Below are 24,436 nucleotides of genomic sequence, written 5' to 3' on the forward strand. Positions count from 1 at the left end.
TGGCACATGGAAACACAGTTAGGCCTCTGAGTGTAAATGGCATTTATTTATCAACTTGGCACAGGGCCATGGCATAGGCTACAGACCATGCAGGGGAAACGGCTTCCTTCAAAACCCAGACTGGCCGAAAACATTGCTCAGGCTGTCACATGATTTGCAGCAGCAGAAGCATGTGCCGTCTAAAGTGGACTGAACAAAAGTAACAAACGCCTGCTGTGTCTGCTTGCATTTAGCAGAGCATTTTATCCCGGGGAAAAAAACATGGATCAGAGTTAAGATTACTAGGCTACTTAATGTCGCGCAATATTTTATGATCTATCAACGCATTATTGTTTTTTTTGTTTTTTTACATCCTTGGAATGCACTCCATTCTTGGATATGTAGAGGGTAGCCTACATGTCATGTTCGAGATCCACTTGCCACCGAATTGAAGGAACCGAGACCTCGCAGGTCAAACTGATAGTTCTATCTTATCGATGAATGACGTTACTCGCGTGAGGGTGGGACGGCCAAGACGATGCGCCGCTGTCTCATCACCTGTGCCATCGCGTAAATCGATACGATTGCATGGTGTAATGGACGAAGATGGACGTGTCGATGAATCCAGACTGAGGAAGTACATTTTTCTAAACGGTAGGCTAAGATATGCTAAATGTAAACATTAAAATGTATGACAACTTGGACTTTTCAGTGCTGGAGAAGATTAGACGGAGGCTATATTTTGCCCTAGTTTTAACACACTGAGTCTTTTGTTGTAGGCCTGGCCCATAGAACATTGTTTAAAATCAGCCAACTGAGGTTGTTGCCTATACTACTAGGCTATTTGACACTGTCCGACGGTCTAGGGTTTGACCTAAACCCTGAAGTATGTGGTGCGGTTTATATGAAACTCAATCATGTATCATCATCTATAGGCTATTTTATTTATATGAACTGAAGATGTCAAATAAAATCAATCAATCAATCAATCAAACCTCTGAGGAGGTCTGAAACTCTAGCAAACAATGGCTACTGTGACAGTCTTTTCGAGCCAAAGACAAAGTCCCCTTAGGTAATTTTGGGGTTTAACAAATAAACAAACAACAGCAAAAAAACAAAACAAAAAACATTCTGCTCCATTAAGGGGTCCGGGTTAGTGCAGAGAACCTCTGGAACAGGTTGCACCTTCAGTGCAGGGCCTCTTGTATCGTCCCCTGACCCCTGCTCTCACAACTTAACTGATCTGATTAAATGGTAAACCACAACCTTATCTGATCAAATAAACCACATCCCTACATATCTGTTAAAATAATTCTCACCCAGTTATCACCTAGACATCATTGACATGCGTCTGAAAAGCTGTAGGTTAGGCAGTTAATTGGGGGGGCCCTTGTCCAGGACTTTCGACTGAAGGAGGAATATAGATATATTAGATCTGGGGGTGAGCACATACAGGAGACTAGATTCAAACAGGTTCAAGTGATACTTTTGTAGTCGGCATAGTTTGCGATATTGGTTTTACTGCCAGAAACCTGATCTAGACAGAGCTGAAAACACTTGACTGTGTGTTGGCCTGTTATGTACTGTTATGTAGGCTACTACAGTAGGCCTATTTATCGTTATGCAAATTGAATATCTCTGATTACAGCAATTCTCTGAAAGAAGTCGTGTAGGCGTAATCTTATCTCTGTGTTGTTGGACAATTTCGTTCCAGATACATAGGATAATGTTGACTTGTTGCCCTGCTAATGTTAACACAACTACAGGATATAATGTACAGGAAATGAGATGGCCGTGATTATGTTCATGGTCTGCAATGGGAATATATAGGCCTACCCACTGAGTATGTTTAAAAGGTGCACTGTGTGGCCCTACTGTGGCTCTAATGGTAGGATATACCTACTAGATAGATTAGATTAGATTGGATTGGATTAGATTAGATTGCCTTTATTGCCACAAGGTGAGTAGAATTAGTTCAATAGTTCACTCTCTGAAATTTGGAATAAGCATGTAGGCCTATGCATACATCTTCGTTCTCGCTGGAGAACCGACTTCTTGTGATCGTGCTGTCCACGCGGTGGACTGATCATCAAAGTGCTTCACGGGGTCCGCAGGGACCACTGCACTCAAGAAGCTGAGAGATTACGTGGCGTATTGGGCAAGATCGCTGGCCGTGTGTAACGGAGGCTAACTAGCACAGAGTTTGGCATGGAACGTTGGTAAACCTCCCTCCGATATCCTCATACAGTCTCGTGCCGTTGGGCCGAGAGACTGGTCTCTTGGCCCAGCGGTATCGTACTGTGTCTCCCATTGCTGGACCGTTGTAGTTGACGAGGTCCAGGTGCAAGATGACCTCCGTCACACGTGGTGCTGAAGTACTGCCACGGCCGAGAAATGTCTATGCAGCAAACATTCTCGAGCTCGGGAGTACGGGCGCCACTGAGAGCTCGGGCAGTATCTGCACCAGCAGATATGTGTGAACTCTGAGCGGACACCCCCGGTGGATGATGGTAGGAGAGCAATGGAGCGGGTGAGCTGGAGGAAAGCTAGGGCAAATCACCCTATCTTTGTTCTTGCTGGAGAATGGACTTCTCATGATCGTGCCACTCTCGCAGAAGAGTGGCTGTCCACGCGGTGGACAGATCATCTAAGCGCTTCACGGGGTCCACAGGCCCACAGGGACCACTGCACTTGAGAAGTTGAGATAGGTTACGTGGCGTATGCAAGACACCTGACGAATCGATCGAACAGCGGTAGAAGGGAGGCGAAAGGGGAGGTGGTGGTAAGAGCGAGAAAGAATATTTCTGACCGGAGACAGGTGAGTGGAGAATAAATGCTGGATATTTAATTAAGGGGCGTTCCAAATTTTCTGTGCGCTGAAATTCCAGCGAATGACGGCAGAGCAGAGAATGAGAAGCAGCTGGTTAAATAGGCGTGCCTATCTTTTCGTGCTAATTCAGGTAAATGACAGTTGAGTGGAGAACAGAATGCAGGTGGTAAATTATGCATTCCAAATTGTAAACAGAATGTGCATTTATGTTAGAATGTTAAGCAGGGAAGCTTTCTCGGAAGAGGTGAGTCTTCACTAGCTTCTTGAAGGTTGAGAGGGATGACCCTGCTCTTGTAGCAACTGGTAGCTCATTCCACCATTGAGAAACAGTGACGGAAAACCGTTTGGACTGGGGTTGCCTTGTGTGAGTAGAGGGCAAGGCTAAACGGTTGGTTTTGGAGGAATGCAATGCCCTGGTAAGAACATATGGCTTGAACATATCCTTAAGGTAAGCCGGAGCAGAACCTGCTTTAACTTTGTAGGCAAGGGTCAGAGCTTTGTGTTGAATTCGGACAGACACTGGTAGCCAATGCAGGTTGACAAAAAGTGGTGTGCCATGCACCCTTTTGGGTTGGTTGAACACCAGACGCGCCGCCGCTTTCTGGACCATTAGCTGAACATACATACATATTTTAGCTGAAAATGCTGCACTTTGGTCATACTAATAAATATTAGTTTATTACTTTGTAAATGTTAATGAAACAATCAATTTAGCAATAGGCAGTACAATTTGAATGTGCAACATAGTTGCAATACTGGCCAACAATCCTACACAGTGCACCTTTTAAGCTGTACTTGGGTTTTGTGGAGGAGGTCTGGTGGTGAGAACAACAGGATTTTTCTGGGCTAGTGACAGATTACCATCAAAATCCATTCTGTCATTACAAAATGAATGGGTGGATGGATGGATGGATGGATGAATGATTATTTAATGACCACAGGACAAGGATGGTGTAATTTGTTTGTTTTGCAATTTTGTTCAATGTTTTTGAGAAATGTATTTATTCTTGTATTATTGTAAGAAAGAAATGTAGGCCCAACAAAGTGATTGAAAAAAAGATGCACAATACTGTGTCAAGTGAGCTGTTTTAAATATGTCAGTCATACATTTTGCAATTGGAGAACTTCTTCTTGCCATGGTGACATCGAATTCATTCGTTCGTTCATTCATTCATTCATTCATTCATTCATTCATTCATTCATTCATTCATTCATTCACTTTGTCTCATCAGGTGGTGTTTTACCCCAGGAGCGGACGCCTGTGTGGCAGTTCTTGTTTGGTATGTACCCAAGCAGGTCCACAGCAATGGAGCGCCCTCGTATTCAGGAACAAATGGTTGTTCGCTATCAGGTTATGAAGCAGAAGTGGCAACACATTTGTCCAGGTGCGGTGCACCTGCAACTCAACGGGACTGATGGTACACACACAACTTCACTTGATACTATTTTAGTAACAATGTATAATGAGGGATGCATAAAAAAATCGTATAAAGACTTGGTAAACAATGAGATAAGGATGAACAAAACATTAACAAATGTTTCAGTATATGCTTAGTTTTATTAATGCTTTATAAAAAAAACTTTATTTTAGGGATACATCTATTAGCACTAATACATACAATGTTAATGTCTGCATAAGTACCTTGTAAGGCATGTACTAAGCAAATGCCAAGGCCTACTAGGTCCTTACTAAGGTTAAATTGGTAATAAATCCCTTATTGTGCATGAACAAGACATTTGCGAATACATGCCTAACAAATGTTTGATTTGGCTTTGTACATGCCTTACAAGTTACTTATGAAGGAACATTGTATGTATTCGTGCTAATATATGTATCCCTAAAATAAAGTGTTACCAAAATATCTATCTATAGATATAAAATATTAACACAACATTTCCTACTCATTTGCAGTAATTTTTTAATGTTTTGTTAATCATTAGTTTGTTCTTCCCTTAGTTCATCCCTTATTGTAAAGTGTTACCACATTTGTTTATCTAGTACTTGGCTTAAAAGTTCAGTGTGCAATTCTAGTGGTTTATTTCCAAAATAACTTCGATTCACCCCTAGCAAATTGGCTTTGATGAGCAGCATAGTTGCAATACCTACTCTAGCCACCATCTTACACAGTGCATCTTTTTAAAAAATCTGTTTCAAAATGAAGGCTACATTTCAAAAAAAAGAATCTGTTTCAAAATGTACATCCCTAGACCTTTCTGTCTCCTTGTCTGCTGTTTCTCCAAGCAGGGGAGATAGTTGCTGCCGTTGACTTCTTCCGCCATCGACAGAGTCTCATCCAGGAAGAGGTTTCGCGACTGCCTAGAGAAGCAAGGGAAAGGAAATCTTTTCTAGAACTACAGACTGAGGTTACATTAAATTACATTGCACTTAGGTAGCTGATACTTCTCTACAAAGCAACTTATACAATAGTTAGATCCGGTCGAATTATTTCACAAATTGTGATTGAACAAGAGGCGTTCTACACGTCACTAGGAGTGAGGGTATCCTCCAACACTCTATGAATGACTCTTCACATCTAATAATCACTCCGCCACCAACGATACAAAGTAACCGTAACCAACGTGGTGCGCGTTGCGCAGCAACCAAAGACAATAACTGGAACTATTTTTCCGGAGCGGAGGAACAAGCAAATAAACAATCAGATAAAGTAATTAAAATAATTTAACATTTCTTTCAATGAACTAATTGTGTTAGCAAAGGAACTATTGTATAAAAGCAATATAACACTTGTGGTCGTGAGGTTGTTCTGGGACACCCTCACGGGTGTAATTAGCCTACCTACGGCACTCAGCCTGCGGTTTCGTGCCTGCGTCGAATCACACCCGTGAGGGTGTCCCAGAACAACCTCACTCACACGCTGCCCTACTAAGGCAAAAGACAGTAACTCACCAGAGTGTGAAACTGAGAAAAATGATGTTAAAGTTATCTTAAAATAAATGAATGTCACCACAATCTGGTTATAGCTACAAAGCTGTAATTTTCACAGTTTGTAGTGTATGCCTGCCTACATCTATTCATAAAAAAATATTTTACAAATAGTTAACCTTTGACCCTTTTTTGGAAGTTACTGTGTTCTGCCTTAGCATTGCCCCCGGAATGACAATTAGTCATACTAAGGCAGAAGACAGTAACTTCCATTTTAAATCTGAATAATAAGCAACAAATACAACTTTCACATATAATTTAAGCAGTATACACACTATTAGAGTCATTATGACAAAATGTCATGTTTATTAACATATAAATTGTTAATAATAATAATAATAATATAATTATAAATGGGTTTTGTGTGTGTATTTGTATTTCATACTACCTCAAATAATAGTTACACACATTTCCTAACAGGCTGATCATGTTTCATAATATAATAGTTTCATTTGATATTTTTTTGATTATTTACATGACTGAAATTTAAAGAAGGAGTTTTAACTGTTAACAGATGAACAGTAACTGAAGTTACTGTGTTCTGCCTCAGTTTGGAACATCAGAGTTCCAGAATTCTGCAGGTCCAGAGCAGAAGGCAAAAAGCAGTAACTGAAGTTACTGTCTTCTGCCTTAGTTTACCCAAAGGATTTTCAGCTTGTTTTACTTTACACCTTTTTTTACCCTCAAAACAACTGATTTCAAACTCCATGTTTGTTCACATGATAAAACTGATGCTTATTATTGCAAATATGACAAAAACTCATTTTTGAAAAATTTGAAGTTACTGCCTTTTGCCTTAGCAGGGCAGCACTCGTGTCATATTGCTTAATTAACAGATGTTCAGGGTATTGATTGCAGTCCCTGGATTAATGTTGGTTGCTCAAGGGCACTTCAGCCCTTGCGAGAGATCAAGTAGGATTCGAACCCATAACCCGAGATTGAAAGGCCAACTCCCCAACCACTAACTCACTAGGCCACAGCCTGCTACAGGCAATTCTGGTTACCTGCATTCTACTGTTGTTTTACACCAAACATCAACTGCAGCATAATGCTGTTTAATGTATTACAGTACACTACAATATTTCATCAGCAATTTAACTATTAAAATAACAGTACTCTACTGAATATACACAGTATTAGTACTGTTAAACTAAAAGTACTCTACAATATTTACACAGTAGATGTATAGGTAATAGGTCCATCCCACCCTCCCATCGTCCACCATCACTGAAGCACTTTGAGCATGATACCATTCCAATACGATGCTGTATTGAGGTGTTGGTTTTGTATGTGTGTGCCATAAATGCAGTTTCAGTGTACACAGTGTTGTGTTACGATGGCAATGTGCCAGGTGGGTTTCAATGTATCAGCTCTTGAGGGAAATACAAATAAATGTGTCTGCCAATGGTGATTTTATGAAAATAGCATTTCGTCTGTACTAAATAGCAGAGATGTGGACTTGTGACTTGTGACTCGGACTGACTTGTGACTTGAGTCACAAATGACTCGACTTGAGACTTGACTTGCCAATATTAGGAGTGACTTGTGACTTGACTCGACTTGTACGCTATTGACTTGAGACTTGACTCGACTTGTCAGTTTTTGCTTGCAATGACTTGCAATTGTGCTCCAAGTCAATGAATATATTTTTTTTTGCATTTTGTGTGTGAAAAAAATGCATGAAAGAAAGAAAAAATAAATGATTTACCTTCAACCATAGTCAAAAACCATGCTAAAAAATATATATGATCAAGTGTGGGTTGCATGGTCACCCAAAAAAACATGAAAGCTTGTCTGTAGCCGTGGTGTAATGGTTAGGGAGTTGGACTGAAGATCACAGAGTTGCAGGTTTGAATCCCACCCTTAAACCCACCTCTTCCTACATCTCCATCCATGACTGAAGTGCCCTTGAGCAAGGCACCTAACCCCATATTGCTCAAAGGACTGTCACCAATATATGTGTTGGATAAAAGATAAAAGTAATTTAATGAATAATTATAAACCGTGGTAAAACCATGGTTAGTTTTCAGAGTAAAACCATGGTTCAATTTATAGTTAAACCTAGTAAAACCAAAAACCAATGCCGAACCATGCTCAAAAAACTGAAATCATAGTATACCATGGTCGATTTTCGGGACATGACTGGCGAAGGGGGACATGCAAAGCAGTGTGGAGAGGTAATGAATTTATGACCAAAGGTAATTGTCAATATTGCACATAGAATACAAGGTGACTTGTTAATGACTTGGAAAAAATAAGACTTGGACTTGGACTTGACTTGGCTTTGGCACGACTTGGACTTGGACTTGACTTGACTTGGCTTTGGCACGACTTGGACTTGGACTTGACTTGGTCAAATGTGTCGTAACTTGTGACTTGACTCGGACTTGATTGGAAGGACTTGAGACTTACTTGCGACTTGCAAATTAGTGACTTGGTCCCATCTCTGCCAAATAGCACAGCAAACAAGCAGCACTACAAGCAAGCTCTCAAAGCAAAACATAATTTGCAGCAAGTACATAATATGCAACAATGCCACAAAACATGCCACACATCTTTCACGTTTTGTTAGCACGGTTTGTGACTATAGTTTACCCATTGATTGACTATGGTTCAATCATGGTTAAACTGTGATTTAACCATGTTCTAACTCTGTCCTTGCAAAAATTAACCATTGTTTTACTATGACAACTAACCATGGTTAATAGTCATTCATTACATTACAGTGAGCTGACACTTTTTTTTATCCAAAGCGCCTTACAGATATTACAGGCTATTGGTTACAGTCCCTGGAGCGATGTGGGGTTAGGTGCCTTGCTCAAGGGCAACAGCTATGGATGGAGGTGTACGGAATGGTGAGGCCAGGATTAAAACCTGCAATCCTGTGATCTAGAGTCCAACTCCCTAACCATTACACCACAGCGACTCAAAGTAGTTATTCAGGGGTTTCATGTTTTCTTTGGTAACCACGAAAACCATGGTTCATGTCATGGTTACCCTAAAAACCATGAATAACTATAAACCATGGGCTACTACTATTATGAAAGCTACTCCTGTGGATAAACCACAGCAAGACTAGGGTTGATTCAATGGTATTCATGGTGATTCTTAAAATGTTTCAGTCATTTACACTTTCTTCACTTAAAAAATATAGTCTAACTATCAAAAGGCATGTGATACTCATGCTGTGCTGCATCAATCACTTTTTAAGTTGTTTTAATTTGTTTCATGCTTGATAGCATCAGAGAATCTTTAACCAGTGAGAATGACTGAAGTTCTTTGGGTGGTATTGGAACTTGATGGCTGTGGCGGACAAGTGAAGGATGAATGGGTTTCAATTAGGGCTTTCCTACACGATTATTTTTCTGCCGATTAATCTATCAACTATTTTTTTCGAATAGTCGATTAGTCAAATGATTAATTTTTCAAGTACTCTAGCACTTTCAAGGAAATTGGGGAAAAAAGAAAGAAACTGTTAAAATTAGGTCCCTGAGCTCACAATGAGCTTTAAATCATGATAGTTGCTTATTTACTTCTTACTTATTTACTCCGAGATACAGTACAACGTCCAATTCATACGTGCTGGGCAATTTTAGGTTTCAATAAAGTAATAAAGCATTAGAAAAGTAAGTAAAAAAGCATTGAATTACAGTATTTCTCAATTGGTTTTGTACATTTCTCACAACAGAATAATCATTCTCAAAACTTCTTGTTCAATTGTGACTTCCTGCTGTTATCTGTGCACATGGTAAAATACGTTTCTCATAGTTTTCAGCATTTAGCAAATGCTTTCATCACCATGCAGATGGTTGTGTACAATTCTCAGCTTTTTCGTACATTATCAATTGCTTTTGTCATATCACTCAAAAAGCATTGTCCCTGAATACACAAAACTATCTCAAACCCCAAAACATTTAGGCCCTATGTCATAGTATAAGTCTTACCATGCAAAATGATTTACCAAGCTGCCATAATGTGTTAAGCACTGTATAATTTCCATTGGATTTTTGTCTATAAATGTGATCTGAATTGGTAAATTGCTCGCTGGTAAATATTGACTCTCTCTAATCAAAAGCAGTAGAAGGGAAAGAGAAAACAGGCATGCAATACAACAATAGGCACTGTACTGCATTACATTACTCTATGCCTCATGTGCCCTTTATAATTACGCTCCACACAAAATTACAATATTTCCTTAGAATTTCACAACACTTTATACAGCACTTTATACAGTATCAGTGCATTGTTTCAAACTTATTTTGCTTAACATTTCTATACTTATTCACATGGTTCTGCTAGACAAGTGAAAAGGGGTGGTAGAGGGCGCATTTTGACTCCTCAACCGAGTTGGCTGTCAATAAATAGTTCATACTCTGAATGTATATCTAGTACAATTTCATCTGATCAATGTAATATAAAGTTGAAGTTACAACATTTCCCATCCAATCTAAACAACATTTCGCTTCAGAAAAGATCCTCAAGAGTGTACTAGTCAATTGACAACATGACAAATCGATTTGACTAGCTTGTCCATACACTATGACACAATGACTAACCATTCTGCTGGCACTGACACGTTCATTGACACAAAAGCTTGGTTTTGAAAGACAAACCAAGGGTTTTGAGCAAGAGACTTGGTTTTGCAGGTCATCCACGGTGTTTTGCCATTTGTTAAAGCTGTTGTGAGAATGAATATTATGTTTTGCAAATTGCGAGAGAGATTCGAGAAATGTACAAAACCAATTGAGAAATACTGTAAATGAAACGATTAGTCGACTTTGACAATTCTTGCCGACTAATTTTTATAGTCGATTAGTCGATTAATCGTAGCAGCCCTAGTTTCAATGGCGCTGCAGAAAAATGGTTGGTTCCACTACGGCCAATGCTGCTATTGTGCCGTACTTACTGTCTATGCTCAACACTTGGCTCAAAGTAACATTTTCACAGTAGTTGTTTTCTCGAAAAACAGTGGAATGCTGTTGCAGAATTGCCCTAAATTAACAGTAATTTCTTAGAGTGTTGATTTGAGGGGGCAATGCAGCAATTTCTGTCACATATAAGTAATTTTTATCCTGCTCCTACTTGTTACCACAGTGTTGTACCACAGTGTTGTATTCATTAAACAATTTCCATGTTTGGAACTCAAAGGTTATTCTTGGTATTGTTCTAACCTGTGTCCACCCATACTAGTTACAGATAAAGATAGATAGATAGATAGATAGATAGATAGATAGATAGATAGATAGATAGATAGATAGATAGATAGATAGATAGATAGATAGATAGATAGATAGATAGATAGATAGATAGATAGATAGATAGATAGATAGATAGATAGATAGATAGATAGAAAGTTTCACTTCTCAGAGTAGTCTGGTAAGGCATGTCATTCATAGTTTTTATCAACAGGGCTCTACAGCCCCCCAGGGGGAATCGGGGACCCATTGGGCAGGGCTTCCCAAACTTAACTGTGACAAGGCCCCCCAATATACCGGTAGATTTCAGCCAAGGCCCTCCTTGCATAGTTGTGCCACCCTATTTTTTCTGTGCACCACCTTTCACAACCATTGTCAACAAGGAGGACCGTGGCAGGCTTTATGATGAGTTCCAGGGGGCGTTCTTTGAGAAAGTTTGAGAACCACTGTCCTAATGGGAAAAGGGACAAATTCATTCTAACTCCGAGCATCTCCACTCAATGGGGCATGTTAAACGCTATTATGCACAGATTGCGGTAGCAGGTGAGTGAAGGAAAGGGTGATCTGATTGATTGCAGCTTCAGGCAGTAGAATACGGATGCATTTCATGAACATAAGCTAGACACGCCCTTTGCATTTCCCTTGGAGAAATGGGTTGGCAATGTGTATTGGCCAGACCAAATTGCCTGAGACAGTTGCAGTCCTGATAGTCAGGTTGAGAATTTACAACAAACAATAATGTGCCAATATTTTTTTCAGCAGGGAAATGGGGAGGGGTGATGTTACAGACGTTTTGAGGATCATCACAGAGCAATAGTGAAACGCAAAAGAAAAAAGAAAATATAATTCTGAAATTCTACAAGACAGAATGTTGGATGAAGCATGTTAATATGACCTAACATCTCATCCAAGGAATTGACTTTGATGGAAATTGTTTGCAGGATTCTACAGTAGCAGGTCAAGCTTTACCGCAGAGATACACCAGCGGCGATCTGAGCGAGTCGAGCGACGGAAGTAATTGACTTTGTATTGAGTCGAGAGACAAAAGCAATTCTGGAGACTAGAGCGATTTGCGCGACGAGCGCGACAATTTGAAGTTGAAATCTTTTCAACTTTCTATGACGCGGTTCGGCGACAAGCCGCGACAGCCAATGACTGTATAGAGGTCAGTGACCACAGCCAATGGGAATGCTTGAATGCTTTGCCTTCTGCCTGTACGGTCATACTCTAGTCTCCTCAATCTCTCGTATCGCTTGCTGCTACACTCTGTCGCTTGAATCGCGTCGCCGCTGGTGTATCTCTGCGGTTATTCCGCATTCCAATTCTTAAGTTCCATATTGACAATTTTAGTAAGACTGTGTGTCCAGAAGGACTTCATACAAATATCAGGAGAGATAATGTGCCAATATTTAATGTTCATGAATTGCTCTCCATCTATCTGTCAAATCCAGATATTACTGAAACGTGTTGACATCAACCTAGAGGAACTGCAGGAGGCCATCCGCATTATTGATAAGGACGTCCCAAGAACTGACAGAGACCTGAACTATTACCTGTAAGTCAAATTGAAAACAGGAGATTGCATTACATTACACTTAGTTGAGGCCTTTATCCAAAGCGACTTAACAGTTACATGTATTTAGTTATTCATCCAGGAGCAATGTGGGGTTAGGTGCCTAAAGCCAGGCTCAAACTACACGACTCCCGATTTGTGTCCGATTTTGACGTCGGGGTGCACAGCACACTAGAAGAGAATCGCAACTGTCAATCTTATCCCTGCTCACAACCACCGAGACAATGCCGACGTTCTATTTCCAGTTGCAAATATCAAACACTGTTTGATTTCTATGATTTGCGATCGGCGACTCTTTGAGCTGCCAAAGAACGTCGCACACGACGGGGAAATCTTTCCCGACAATCGCTTGCGATGGTCCTGGGGGGGGTAACGTTCCACTGATTGTCTTAAGGGGGCCTTTCAGCCGAGAATCGGACTGATAGTCGTGTAGTTTGAGCCAGGCTTTACTCAAGGGCATCTCAGCCATAGAATTTGGAAGGGTGGGCTACAAACCTGCAACCATCTGATCTGAAGCCCATCTCCTTAACCATTAGTGTTTCTCAACCTTTTTTTAGGTGAGGCACCCTTTCAATTCATTAACAATTTCAAGGCACCCCAAACCAACAAGCCGTAACATGGCATCGCATCCGATACCACACAAGCTTAGAAAAGTAACACATTTCGTCACACGACCTACGTTCAAAGTTGCAGCTTACTGGGGTGACCTACTTTATTGTGCGTAAATGGCAGATGAAAGATTCCACTGACTAGCATTAACTTATCAATTTAGACAAATATGTTTTGTATTACATAATTTATTTATCAGCCAATTTTCCCCGGCACCCCTGTTGAGAAACACTGCATTAGGCCACGGCTACCCATTAGACACTACTGGAATTCACATTATGGATATGTGGCTTATTGAACAGCAACTGGGGCCATCTTGCACCATTAATAAAACTCTAAAGCCTTAACAGGCATTCAAATGTCAGTGGCGCCATCCTTCCAGGGCTGCAAGATATATATGCAAGAAGGGCAAAGACACGAGCACAAAGGATTATGAAAGACACATTCCATCCTAGTCACTCCATGTTCGAAAGGCTGCCCTCAGGGAAACGACTACGTTCCATAAGATGTAGAACAGAGAGACTGCATAAGAGTTTTTTTTTCCTCAAGCCATCCGCTTTTTGAATTAAGACAATAACTATTTTTAATTATTTTTTATTTTATTTTATTTTATTATTTTTATTTTTTACCATCCAACACAGCACAGAGCAGTTGCAATCCCCATTTCACTGCCAATTGTGCTTGCACAAGGAAGCACGTGACAAATAAAAATCTTGAATCTTGAATCTTGAACCTTAAGTTTCAGTGATGTACACAGTATACAGTATATGCATGCCGTTTTAGTCACTAGCAGAAACTCTGTACGCCAGGTCGCTCATTCCGTCTATCTATGTCGAGTTGTGCGTGTGCGTGTGCGTGTGTGTGTGTGTGTGTTGTAGGTGGTGGTATTGCAGAATAGTCAAATAACATGCACAGTATACTTGTGCTGTGCACCTAAATGTACTATAGTATTTCAAAGATTGAGAAATGAGAAAATGCAGTCACTTACACCTTTATTAGAGTAGTAGAAATTAGTGTGGATATCTCTTCTTGAAATGGAAAACATTCTTGAGATTTTTTTCTTTGTTTTATTTTTTCTTGAAGGGGTGAAGGCCTTGGAAACCTTCTTGTACTGAGAGACATCCTCATTACGTACGCGGCTTTTCATCCAGGTAATACAGACGTGTTTTTTTCTTGCATCACTTTCACAATGCTAATGCAAATTACGCCGTAGGCCATTTGTAAATTATGTAGGCTTTTTCATGTATCATTTTCAATTAAAGAGTAGGTGAAAAGAGTTAAGAATACTTCATTAATCCCAGATACACACAGAGAAACAAACAAGAGACACAGCTCATCACAGCCACAACACACTTAAAACCAAAGAATCATCTATCAGAGAAGGGGTGGGGAAGCTATGTCTCTTGAGGCCGTTTTATCCAGCCCCCGATATATTTTTAATGTTATGCAGCTTCACATGAAATATGTCATATTTTGTACATTAATCTTAGACATCACATTTGCAATACAATTAAGTCATATTCATGGGACCTAGAGAGAAGGTGTGACCGGTTTTAAAGGTGGCTGCCTTTAATATAGGCCTTAAGTGCAGGGGGAAATCCTGGTTTGTGTTCATAGTCCATTTCTTGGCTGACTTTTACGGTCCTTGGAGGAGTTTGAAGTGGCCCCGTGAATGAAAAAGGTTCCCCACCTTTGTATTAGAGCATGATACCCCAAACTCTGCCTGCCCAGTGCAAAGGAGAATGCTCAAGTTTGGTCTCCTCCTGCCTCCACACACCCTTCTCAAGCACTCCTTCACAACTCCTCCCTTGTAGCCAGTTTTTCTCATTCTCCCTCACTCCCTCATCTCACATGTTTGCCTCATCTCCAGCTCAAAGTAACTGAGATCATTTTACATAATCTGTGTCTGGGCTGTAAATTCATATACAGAAAGCAATGCACATATATCACAGGTTTCTCATGGGTTTGCCTCATTTCTCAAAACAGAGATAACATTCTCAAAATAACATGGACAAATGCCAAAGCAACTAGCAATTGTTCAAAACAGAATGTCGCTTGAAAAAATGTCATGAAATTAGCCAAATAACAGAGGAAACTGTAGTATACACGGTTGTAAAATTATTTTCTACTAACTAGTAAAGTTACAATACCATCTGACCTGTTGAACACTGTCATGAATTTACTATGTAATGAAATTCTTAAAATATGATGTCCTTCACTGTTTTGGGAATTGCGTAGACCACTTTGCATATGATGACTTACACAATGAAATAATGTTTTGGAGAGGGCAACCATTAGACTGAGAATTGTCTAATTCGTTTAGATAAGCAAGGTCAATTTATTTGGAAAATGTGCTAAATGTATGCTGAATGTGTCAACTGAAGGGTATTTGTACATATCCATCTGCAGAGATGTACTAAACATTTGAGACATGTACAAAGCATTTGATATCTGATGAAAGCAATGAAAAATGCCAATCTGTTTTGGGAAATTGCAAGTTGGTTTGGGGATTTGTCCGTGTTGTTTTGAGAATGTCATCTCAGTTTCGAGAAATTAGCCAAACCAATCGAGAAAAACTGTAAGCAGTTCTGAGATGCTAAACAGCTAATTTTGCTAATGCGGAAGTCGGCCCTAGGACACAGTGGAGATTGCCCGACTCTCCCCTCTGTATGGCTCTGGATAGACCGAGAGAGATAGAGAGAAAGACAATGAGAGAGAGAGAGAGAGAGAGAGAGAGAGAGAGAGAGAGAGAGAGAGAGAGAGAGAGAGAGAGAGACTTGGAGAACCAGGCAGAGTGAGCAAGAGAGACACACAGACTGAGAGAACCAGTCAGGGAGGGAGAGAGAGAGAGAGAGAGAGAGAGAGAGAGAGAGAGAGAGAGAGAGAGAGAGAGAGAGAGAGAGAGAGAGAGAGAGAGAGAGAGAGAGAGAGAGAGAGAGAGAGAGAGAGAGCGACAGACAGGTAGGGAGATGGAACCAGACAGGAAGAGAAAGTGAAAGAGAGAACGAGACAGAACCAGACAGGCAGAGAGAGAAACACACAGAGAGAAAACCAGAGACAGTAAAGTCATTAGGCAATAAACAAAGGCAACATTACAGAGGCTGGGGTGTGAGTTCATGACACTTTTAAACACTTTTGTCATATTATAATAATAACTACTATAATAATAACTACTGTAAATACATTTTATTTTATATTTAAAAAAAATATTTAACAGTTTTTTTACATGTCAATATGAAGACTGAATCTGACATTTGGAAAATAGGACGGCATAAAAATGTAAAAAAAAAAAAACAATAATATATATACACATTTTCTCAGAGGAAAATTATGTCATTTGTTGATTTTTTGTATTATATAAAAGATAAATGCGTGCTGACGCACTTAAAAAGTAACTCTAATTATAGAATGACCCACCTACTCTCTGTTCTTGAAATGTAGAACAAATATACAGTTTGCAGTTGCAGTTATTTTGGGGGAAATGTGCTTCATAACAAATCTGTTCTGATACAAATCTGTCTGGTGTGTTTCTTTGCAGTCCAGTCAGACCCTTCTCCATCTCCCAATAATATCTGACTGAAGAGATGCTGACCAGACTGTAGCGAAGGGGAGTAGAGTTGCCCCGCCGGAACTCGAACCCAGACCTTCTGGGGTAGTAAACTGGGGTTCTGACCGCTACAGCAAAAAAACAGGCTCGTTGGTGTAATGGTCAGAGTCGCAATTTACTACCCTAGATGGTCCGGGTTGGAGTCCCGGCTGGGCAACTGTACTCCCCTTTGCTACACATATTTGACTGGAAACAGATTTGCCCCAAACTGCAACTGCAATTCTGCAGCCAGATAAACTAAGAGATGGAGATGTGTATGACTGCAGAGATATAGTAATTGCAGATTGGGGCAAATCTGCATCAAGACAAATGTGTCTAGTCTGCATCTGTGCAGCCACCCTTTTCCATCTTCCTGTAATATCTGACTGCAAAGCCACAGACCAGACCAGAGACTATGTTATAACCTTACTGTCACCAAAATTGTAATGACCCAATCTGAAGCTGTTACTAGAGTCTTTCTATTAGCAGGCCCATCCCTGCAAAGAGGCTACCACTTGTGACTCAGTGTGTGTGTGTGTGTGTGTGTGTGTGTGTGTGTGTGTGTGTGTGTGTGTGTGTGTGTGTGTGTGTGTGTGTGTGTGTGTGTGTGTGTGTGTGTGTGTGTGTGTGTGTGTGTGTGTGTGTGTGTCTGTCTGTCTGTCTGTCTGTCTGTCTGTCTGTCTGTCTGTCTGTGATGTAGTTGAGTCTTTCTAGCAATGAGTGAATGGGCCTGCCGTTGGGCTTATCTGCACAAAGAGGCTACCACTTGTGACTCTGTGTGTGTGTGTGTGTGTGTGTGTGTGTGTGTGTGTGTGTGTGTGTGTGTGTGTGTGTGTGTGTGCGTGGTTACAGATGTTAGCTATGCTCAGGGGATGAATGACATCTGTAGCCGGTTCCTTGTAGTGTTGGACTCGGAGGTCGACACCTTCTGGAGTTTCTCCTGTTACATGAAGACCTTCTCCAAAGACTTTCACGTCGATGGATTGCACCGCAAAATAGGTATGTTTTGCCTTACCCTGTAACCAATGTACCAATGTAACAAATAATGCATATTGCTAGCTCTACCGTGGCCTAACGGTGGGGCACTCGTCTGCTGTGCGGCCGACCCGGGTTTGATTGCCGACCCCTCCCTGTCTCTCTTCCAGCTCGCTTCCTGTCCACCTCTCATACTATCCTGTCATCAATAAAGTCGAAAAAGACCCAATTTTTTTTTTTTTTTTAAATGCATATTGCTTTTCAGTCTTCACCCATCGCATGTCTCATAGTGCAGTTTCAGTGCACAAGCTATTTTAATTTTGTTGTACTTTTACAATGACAGGAAAAATATGAACACCCCATTTCAAATATTGATGCCACATGAAGTGTGCCATAATAAGTTAGCATACCTGAATATCATCTTGCATTAGTAAAAAAAAAATCTCATGATTCTTTTCTCAGCCAGTGACTATTTTGTTCATACTATTTTTGTCATCTGGGGAGCGCTGTGGCTCAGCACGCTAAGCCCCACACATTTGGGCTTACATTGCCCACGGGGACCCCGGTTCGAGTCCGGCCGGGGTCATTTCCCGGCCCTGCCCCATCTCTCTCTCCCAATCATTTCCTGTCTACTCTCACACTGTCCTGTAATAATAAAGGCCAACCCCCATCCCCCCTCATCTGTGATGGCCCCAGCACTAACAGGACTGCCACATCTGGCTTGTCCACCTATGGGATCACCTCAGACCAATTGCATTTGCACACAAAGAGCACATTTGCACTTCATTAAGAAGAACTTACATGAATCATGACATTGGGGTGAGATTCTTACCCCACCCACCTGAAATAACATTAGATGGTATAGAATAACATCCTATAGGCACACTTGGGGTCACTGTGCAAATTTCTTTAAACAGACCCACACCGTTGTCAGTGTCACAGTGAATTGAATCGTGATTTGAAGATTATCCAATCCCAAACCGAATTGACATTTCGAATGCTAATTTAAAGGAACACAAAAGGTGTGGCCTGGGGCATTTCTACTTTATACAAATATATTCATATATATATAGATATATATATAGGTTAGAGCACAGTTTTGCTCAAAATTTTGCAATGCACACAACATTATGGGTGACATATCAGAGCTCAAAAATGAGAAATTCTTGGTGCGCGTGTAACTGCAGCATCTTTGATTGAGACAGCAAGTCTTTGTGATGTATCAAGAGCTACGGTATCCAAGGTAATGTCTGCATACAACCAAGAAGGATGAACCACATCCAACAGGATTAACTGTGGACAAAATAGGAAGCTGTCTGAAAGGGATGTTTGGGTGACCGGCTGTGTGTATTGACCCTGTGGAGCTCTCGATGGACTGTTCTGGTGGAAACAGGAGAGTTGAGGTGCACATTTATTTCTACCGTAATTTGGACAGCTGTGGTTTTATGTTTTTTTGGATACATTCCGGGTTACCACCCAAACATCTCTTTCAGAGTATTCAGACAGCTTCCTCTTGCATCCACAGTTAATCCTGTCGGATGTGGTTCATCCTTCTTGGTGGTATGCAGACATTACCTTGGATACTGTGGCTCTTGATAAAATGACAGGTGGCCACACTAAAATGACAGGTGTCTCAGATATTTTGTACAACCCCTGTATGCATTGTCTGATTAACAATAACAATAGCAACTGAAACTGAAATATAGATAGGTTTCCTATTTAGAAACATTCACGCTGTGAGGAGGGGCAAGATGCTAAGCAGCCAACCATGTGAGCGGATTTTTTGAGTGACAGCAGTTTCCAAACAATCAGAGGTTGTAGAGGGACCCCTGGCTGTGCACGCACACATGAATGTTTGTAAACGCAGAAGGAAAAGTGAAAATCCATTCAAAAATCTGTTGTAAAAATCTTAATATATAATGATATATAATATATAATAATATATAAATAATTGTGCTATGAGTATGTGCTAATTATTCTTTAATTTGTCATGTGATGTCCTGTAGAGTTGGAAGCAGCACTATTAAAGGAGCTGGACCCCCTTCTGCATCGACATCTTGTCACTGACAGCATGGACCGATTCACCTTCTGCCACAGGTACAGTCTCTCTTACTCTGCGTGTACACCAGAAATGACCTAAGCTACCCGAGTAACCAAGTTTCTTGAAGAAGTTTCGCCATGAATTTGCTTTATTCGCTCTGGACATGAAATTGACATGTTTGATTTAGCTAATCACATAACAGCTCTGGCTTGTCAGCCTGAGACATTCAAATATATAAACATTCCAATTCGTTTTTGCAGAAATGCATCATAGCTCATTACCATATTATTAGCTGACTCCCTGAAATTCGCTCGGGTCACCCAGGTCGCTTCGCTCCCGGTTGCTTCATTTGCCGACCCTCCGTACAGAAATGATGATTTCCGTCTCTCCGGTAGTGTAGGTCGCTTTTGGTGTACACATACCTTTATGTTTGACTATTCCGAGCTGAGTAGCCTTGGCCCATCCATACTATAGGCTACACTGTAACAAATAGCTGTTTATTTACGGCAATTCTGCAACAGCATTCTACTGTTTTTCGAAAAAACAGACAACTACTGTGAAAATATTACTTTGAGTCACATATTGAGCATAAACAGTAAGTACTGCACAATAGCAGTATTCGCCGTTGTGGAAAAAACTAGAGATGCACCGGATCCTGATTTTTAAGATCCTGCCGGATACCAGATCCACTGAATAAGATCCTGCCGGATCCGGAACCGGATACCGGATACCTCGCACACGTGGGCCCTTTTTATTACGTTGGCGCAAACTATTTTTTAGACTCATTGGCTTATTGCCACACTGCCTGCAATAGCTGCTTCCAAAGGGATTTCACTCCATGCAGTGATTGGGGTTGTGAAAGACTGAAAAGCCTAGGCTAGACATGCACCAGACCCTGATTTTTAGGTAACATGCCGGATACCGGATCCACTGCTTAAGATCCTGCCGGACCCGGACCCTGTGAAAAACTCTATTATCCTGACGGATCCGGAACCGGAACCGGATCCGGTGCATCTCTAGAAAATAACAAGTTATTTTAGGCAGCACCATTGAAACCCATTCATCCTCCACTTGTCCGTGATCACCATCAAACTTCAATACCACCTGAAGAACTGAAGTCATTCTGACTGGTTAAAGATTATCTGATACTATCAAGCATGATGAAACAATTTCTAAGGAAACTACAATACTTAAAAAGTGCTTGATGCAGCAAAGTGTGAGTAGCACATGCATTTTGATAGTGATGAAAGTGTGAATGGCTGAAACATTTTAAGAACTTGTAACACTCTTGCAACAAGCAGCCCCATCTAAACCAATCTGCTAATCAGTGCCTGGCTGTTATGCCATTATTCAATTACGGGCGTCACCTGCCAAGGGCCTGATGACTCTGGTCACATGGTACTCTTGCACCTGTATATAAATCTGGACTATCAACACTTCAGTTGCTTGCCTGCCTGCTGGCTGGCCTGCATGGCACAGCATAGCACTTGTTTGCCTACAAGCTTGCCTACAAGCTTGCTTACATGCTTGCACACTTTCCTCTTTGTGAAAGCTTGCTGTATGTGGCATCATTTGTGGCATTGTTGCACATAATGTGCCTGCTGCAAATTAGGCATTGCTTTGAGAGCTAGCTTGTAGTGCTGCTTGTTTGCTGTGCTACTTGGTGCAAAATAATTTTTTTAAAGACTGACCAATGCTATATTCATCATTGGCTCATCAAGAGATACAGTAAAAAGCCCACCTTGCACACTATCATTGTAACATAGCACTGCGTACTCTGAAATTTTATTCATGCCCACACTTTCAAAGGGCCACCGCAAACCATTTTCTCAATACAGCATTGCGCCATAGTATCATGCTCAAGGCACTCCAGTCATGGTGAACGATGGGAGGGTGGGGTGGTAACATGGCCAGGGTACCACAGTTATGGAGAATGATGGGTGGGGTGGGAAGTTGCCATGGCCATATTCATGAATACAACTATGACCCAGTATTGTCCTGTCATCACACAGTACAATTCAACTTTTTAACTGAAATGTACTGTTATTTTTCTGTAGAGTACTGTTATTTAACAGTTCAATTGCTGCTGAAAAAATGTTATATACTGTGATACATTAAACAGCAATGAGCTGTATTTGATTTTTGGTGTGAAATAACAGTAGAATTACAGGTAAATATAATTGCCAGTAACTGCCGTTATTTTGCAGGGAAATTTTCTTAGAGTGTAACTGTAATGCAGCACAAATCTTTGCTTCTCATTTACTCTGACATTTCAAGAATTTCTTACATTTTGTTACATTTTCGTCAAAAGAGAATGTCATTAGGGACATAGAAATCCTGGAATATCTTACGTTTACGGGCTATTTATGTCTGAAGTAGCCTACGCAGGAAGTTATTACATTGGCAGGAGTTACAGTGCACATTTACTTGACTTGACTAACCTAAGCTTATCTCCTGCAGGTGGCTGTTGCTGGGCTTTCAGAGGGAGTTTGAACATAGCGAGGCTCTGCGTCTTTTTGAGATCCTACGATGCGATCACCTCGAACTCATATCCCAACAGGTTGAACGAGCTCGCTACCAGGAAAGGATCATCCAGAATCAGACCGCTGGTGAGGATGACTTTAGAACAGGGTTGACTGTTCATAGAAAAAAGGCCAATTAATTATATTCTATTTCATGTAGCGAACTACTTTCGGAATCCATTGACAGTTCAAGGAAACAACTTAACTGCAGCTTTAAAGCGATACTGTACTATTTCTGGAAATAAACTCATTTTACACCTCCCTTCAGTTAAATAATTGAGTTTTACCTTACTCCTGTACTTCCCTTCGTTCTCTTGAGTCTGACAGGGCAAAGTTTACCTCCTAGCTAGCATATGTTATTGAATCTTAGCTAAGAAGCTGAAGATTCAATGATAATTGCTAGCTTGTGACTAGAAGTAGCATCACCAGACTAAGAGAATAACTGAAAGAACATAAGAAATAAAAGGTAAAACTCAGTTATATAACTGAATCGGAGGTGTAAAATAAGCTCATTTCCAGAAATGGTAAAGCATCACTTTAATTATGGTGTGGAAGACACTAGGCTTCTATAGACTAATAACTATCTGAGTAACGTTTGAGGAATATTCAAACTTGCTTAGGGGGGCTTTAATGCTGTCTTAAATGGGCCCAACAATAACAAAGATAATATGAGCCCAACATTACACTATGGTGTTACTCTGAATAGAAATATATGCTCTTGCAAGTGAGGTGGGGATCGATTTAATTGATCTTGATTTGTTTTATGTAGGACTATGCACGGTATGTACGTATGTTTAATTGTTTTTGTTGTTGTATTTGTAGAAGACAAGCCCAGGATAGAGCCACTGCTCATGAAAACAGAGTACACGTTTGAACTTTTTATCTGTGCAAGCATCATACTGGAGAACAGGGAAAAACTACTGAACTGCCGAAATGATGTCCAGCTCATCCAGTTCACCAGCAGGTACACACTAATCAATCAATCAATCAATCAATCAATCAATCAATCAATCAATCAATCAATCAATGATAGTGCACACGTGTTTATGAGGCAAAAGTTCAGACAGAGTTGATTTGAATTTTGTTAATGATGTAAGTAGCCAACTCTAAGATGTGTTTGTGTAACAACTCAACTTGTCTCAGTCTGCAGGGCACGCTTGACTTAAACAGCACCCTCAAGAAGGCAGAGGAACATTTCTTCAACTACTGCAAGTGTTCAACGTGGGGCTATCTTAACAGCCGCTACCACAGTCACAGAAGCAAAGACCATTTCCTAAATCAGATCCGGAACCTATTTACATGACTTCAAAGGGAAAAGTCGTATGGTTTCAGTGGGAAACAAGCACAATCAATAGATGGTTACCTGGCCCCCAGTATGCTATGGACAAATGTGAGGTATACCTTTCAAGTGACTGCCCCTTGTGCTGTTTTGTATTATTGCAGGTGGATGAACACGTAGACAGTAAACTAGGCGAACCTGCCTAGTCGCAAAAAATATTTTTTTGCCTGAAGAGGTGGTCTAGTATTGCACCGTTGTGCACAAAACTATGGCCAACTCTTCCTCCAATCACACTGTGATGTTTTTTTCCCTGTGTGAATCGTTGGGATGGGTTAGCAGAGAAGGTGGAAGTACTCTATAAGAAGGGCCGCTCTCATTGGCTCGTATTTGTACCATCAAAAGTGGAGAAAAATTGTGGCAAAAAATAATTATGACTCAAATGACTAGCTTCGAATGTAATATTAATATTTTGGGGCAAAAAAATGCAATGAGAACGCCAAGTTTGTTTTAGGTAGCTCCTTTGAAACCCATTAATGTTTTACTTGCCTACAGTCACCAACTAGCAGTAGTGCCACCCAGACAACTTCAGTCATTGACCCTTTTCATTGGTTACAGATTCTCTGAGGTTAATCACTGTTGGTCATTGACTGTCGCTGTGATTTGTCATCACGTGCAGAGGCAGTTTGACTGACAACAGTTTGGTCCCACCACAGACCTCAGCTGTGCATGTGGTGCCACACTAAGCTCATTCATGTTATAGGGGTCTTTCCAATATCCAAACTCCCGTCCTCGACCTGTGCTTGTGGCCTCGCGTTTCACGTGATTCCCTGCATCTGTGTAGCCTCGCGAGCCATCCTACGTACTTACGCCAAAGGGTTGGTTCCACTACGAGTCTGGCTGTGC

General features: G+C 40.8%; 1 protein-coding gene across 1 annotated transcript; it reads left to right on the forward strand.

Moving 5' to 3' along the window:
- The first annotated feature begins 476 nt into the window (after positions 1 to 476).
- Positions 477 to 23,871, forward strand: si:dkey-238d18.4 (TBC1 domain family member 15). The gene is made up of 10 exons (XM_063199971.1): positions 477 to 633; positions 4,042 to 4,227; positions 5,055 to 5,173; positions 12,400 to 12,503; positions 14,214 to 14,281; positions 17,569 to 17,715; positions 19,698 to 19,788; positions 22,193 to 22,341; positions 23,077 to 23,218; positions 23,398 to 23,871. The coding sequence occupies exons 1-10, from the start codon at positions 477 to 479 to the stop codon at positions 23,555 to 23,557; spliced, it is 1,323 nt and encodes a 440-aa protein (XP_063056041.1). The 3' UTR covers positions 23,558 to 23,871.
- The last annotated feature ends 565 nt before the right edge of the window (positions 23,872 to 24,436 follow it).

Source organism: Engraulis encrasicolus, chromosome 5 (assembly GCF_034702125.1).
Source record: "Engraulis encrasicolus isolate BLACKSEA-1 chromosome 5, IST_EnEncr_1.0, whole genome shotgun sequence".
In the NCBI taxonomy this organism is placed as follows: Eukaryota; Metazoa; Chordata; class Actinopteri; order Clupeiformes; family Engraulidae; genus Engraulis; species Engraulis encrasicolus.

Coding starts and splice junctions, on each gene's coding strand:
- si:dkey-238d18.4 (XM_063199971.1), top strand. CDS start 477: ATGAATGACGTTACTCGCGTGAGGGTGGGACGGCCAAGACGATGCGCC. Junction 634..4,041: donor GAAGTACATTTTTCTAAACG/GTAGGCTAAGAT, acceptor TTGTCTCATCAG/GTGGTGTTTTACCCCAGGAG. Junction 22,342..23,076: donor CATCCAGAATCAGACCGCTG/GTGAGGATGACT, acceptor TTGTATTTGTAG/AAGACAAGCCCAGGATAGAG.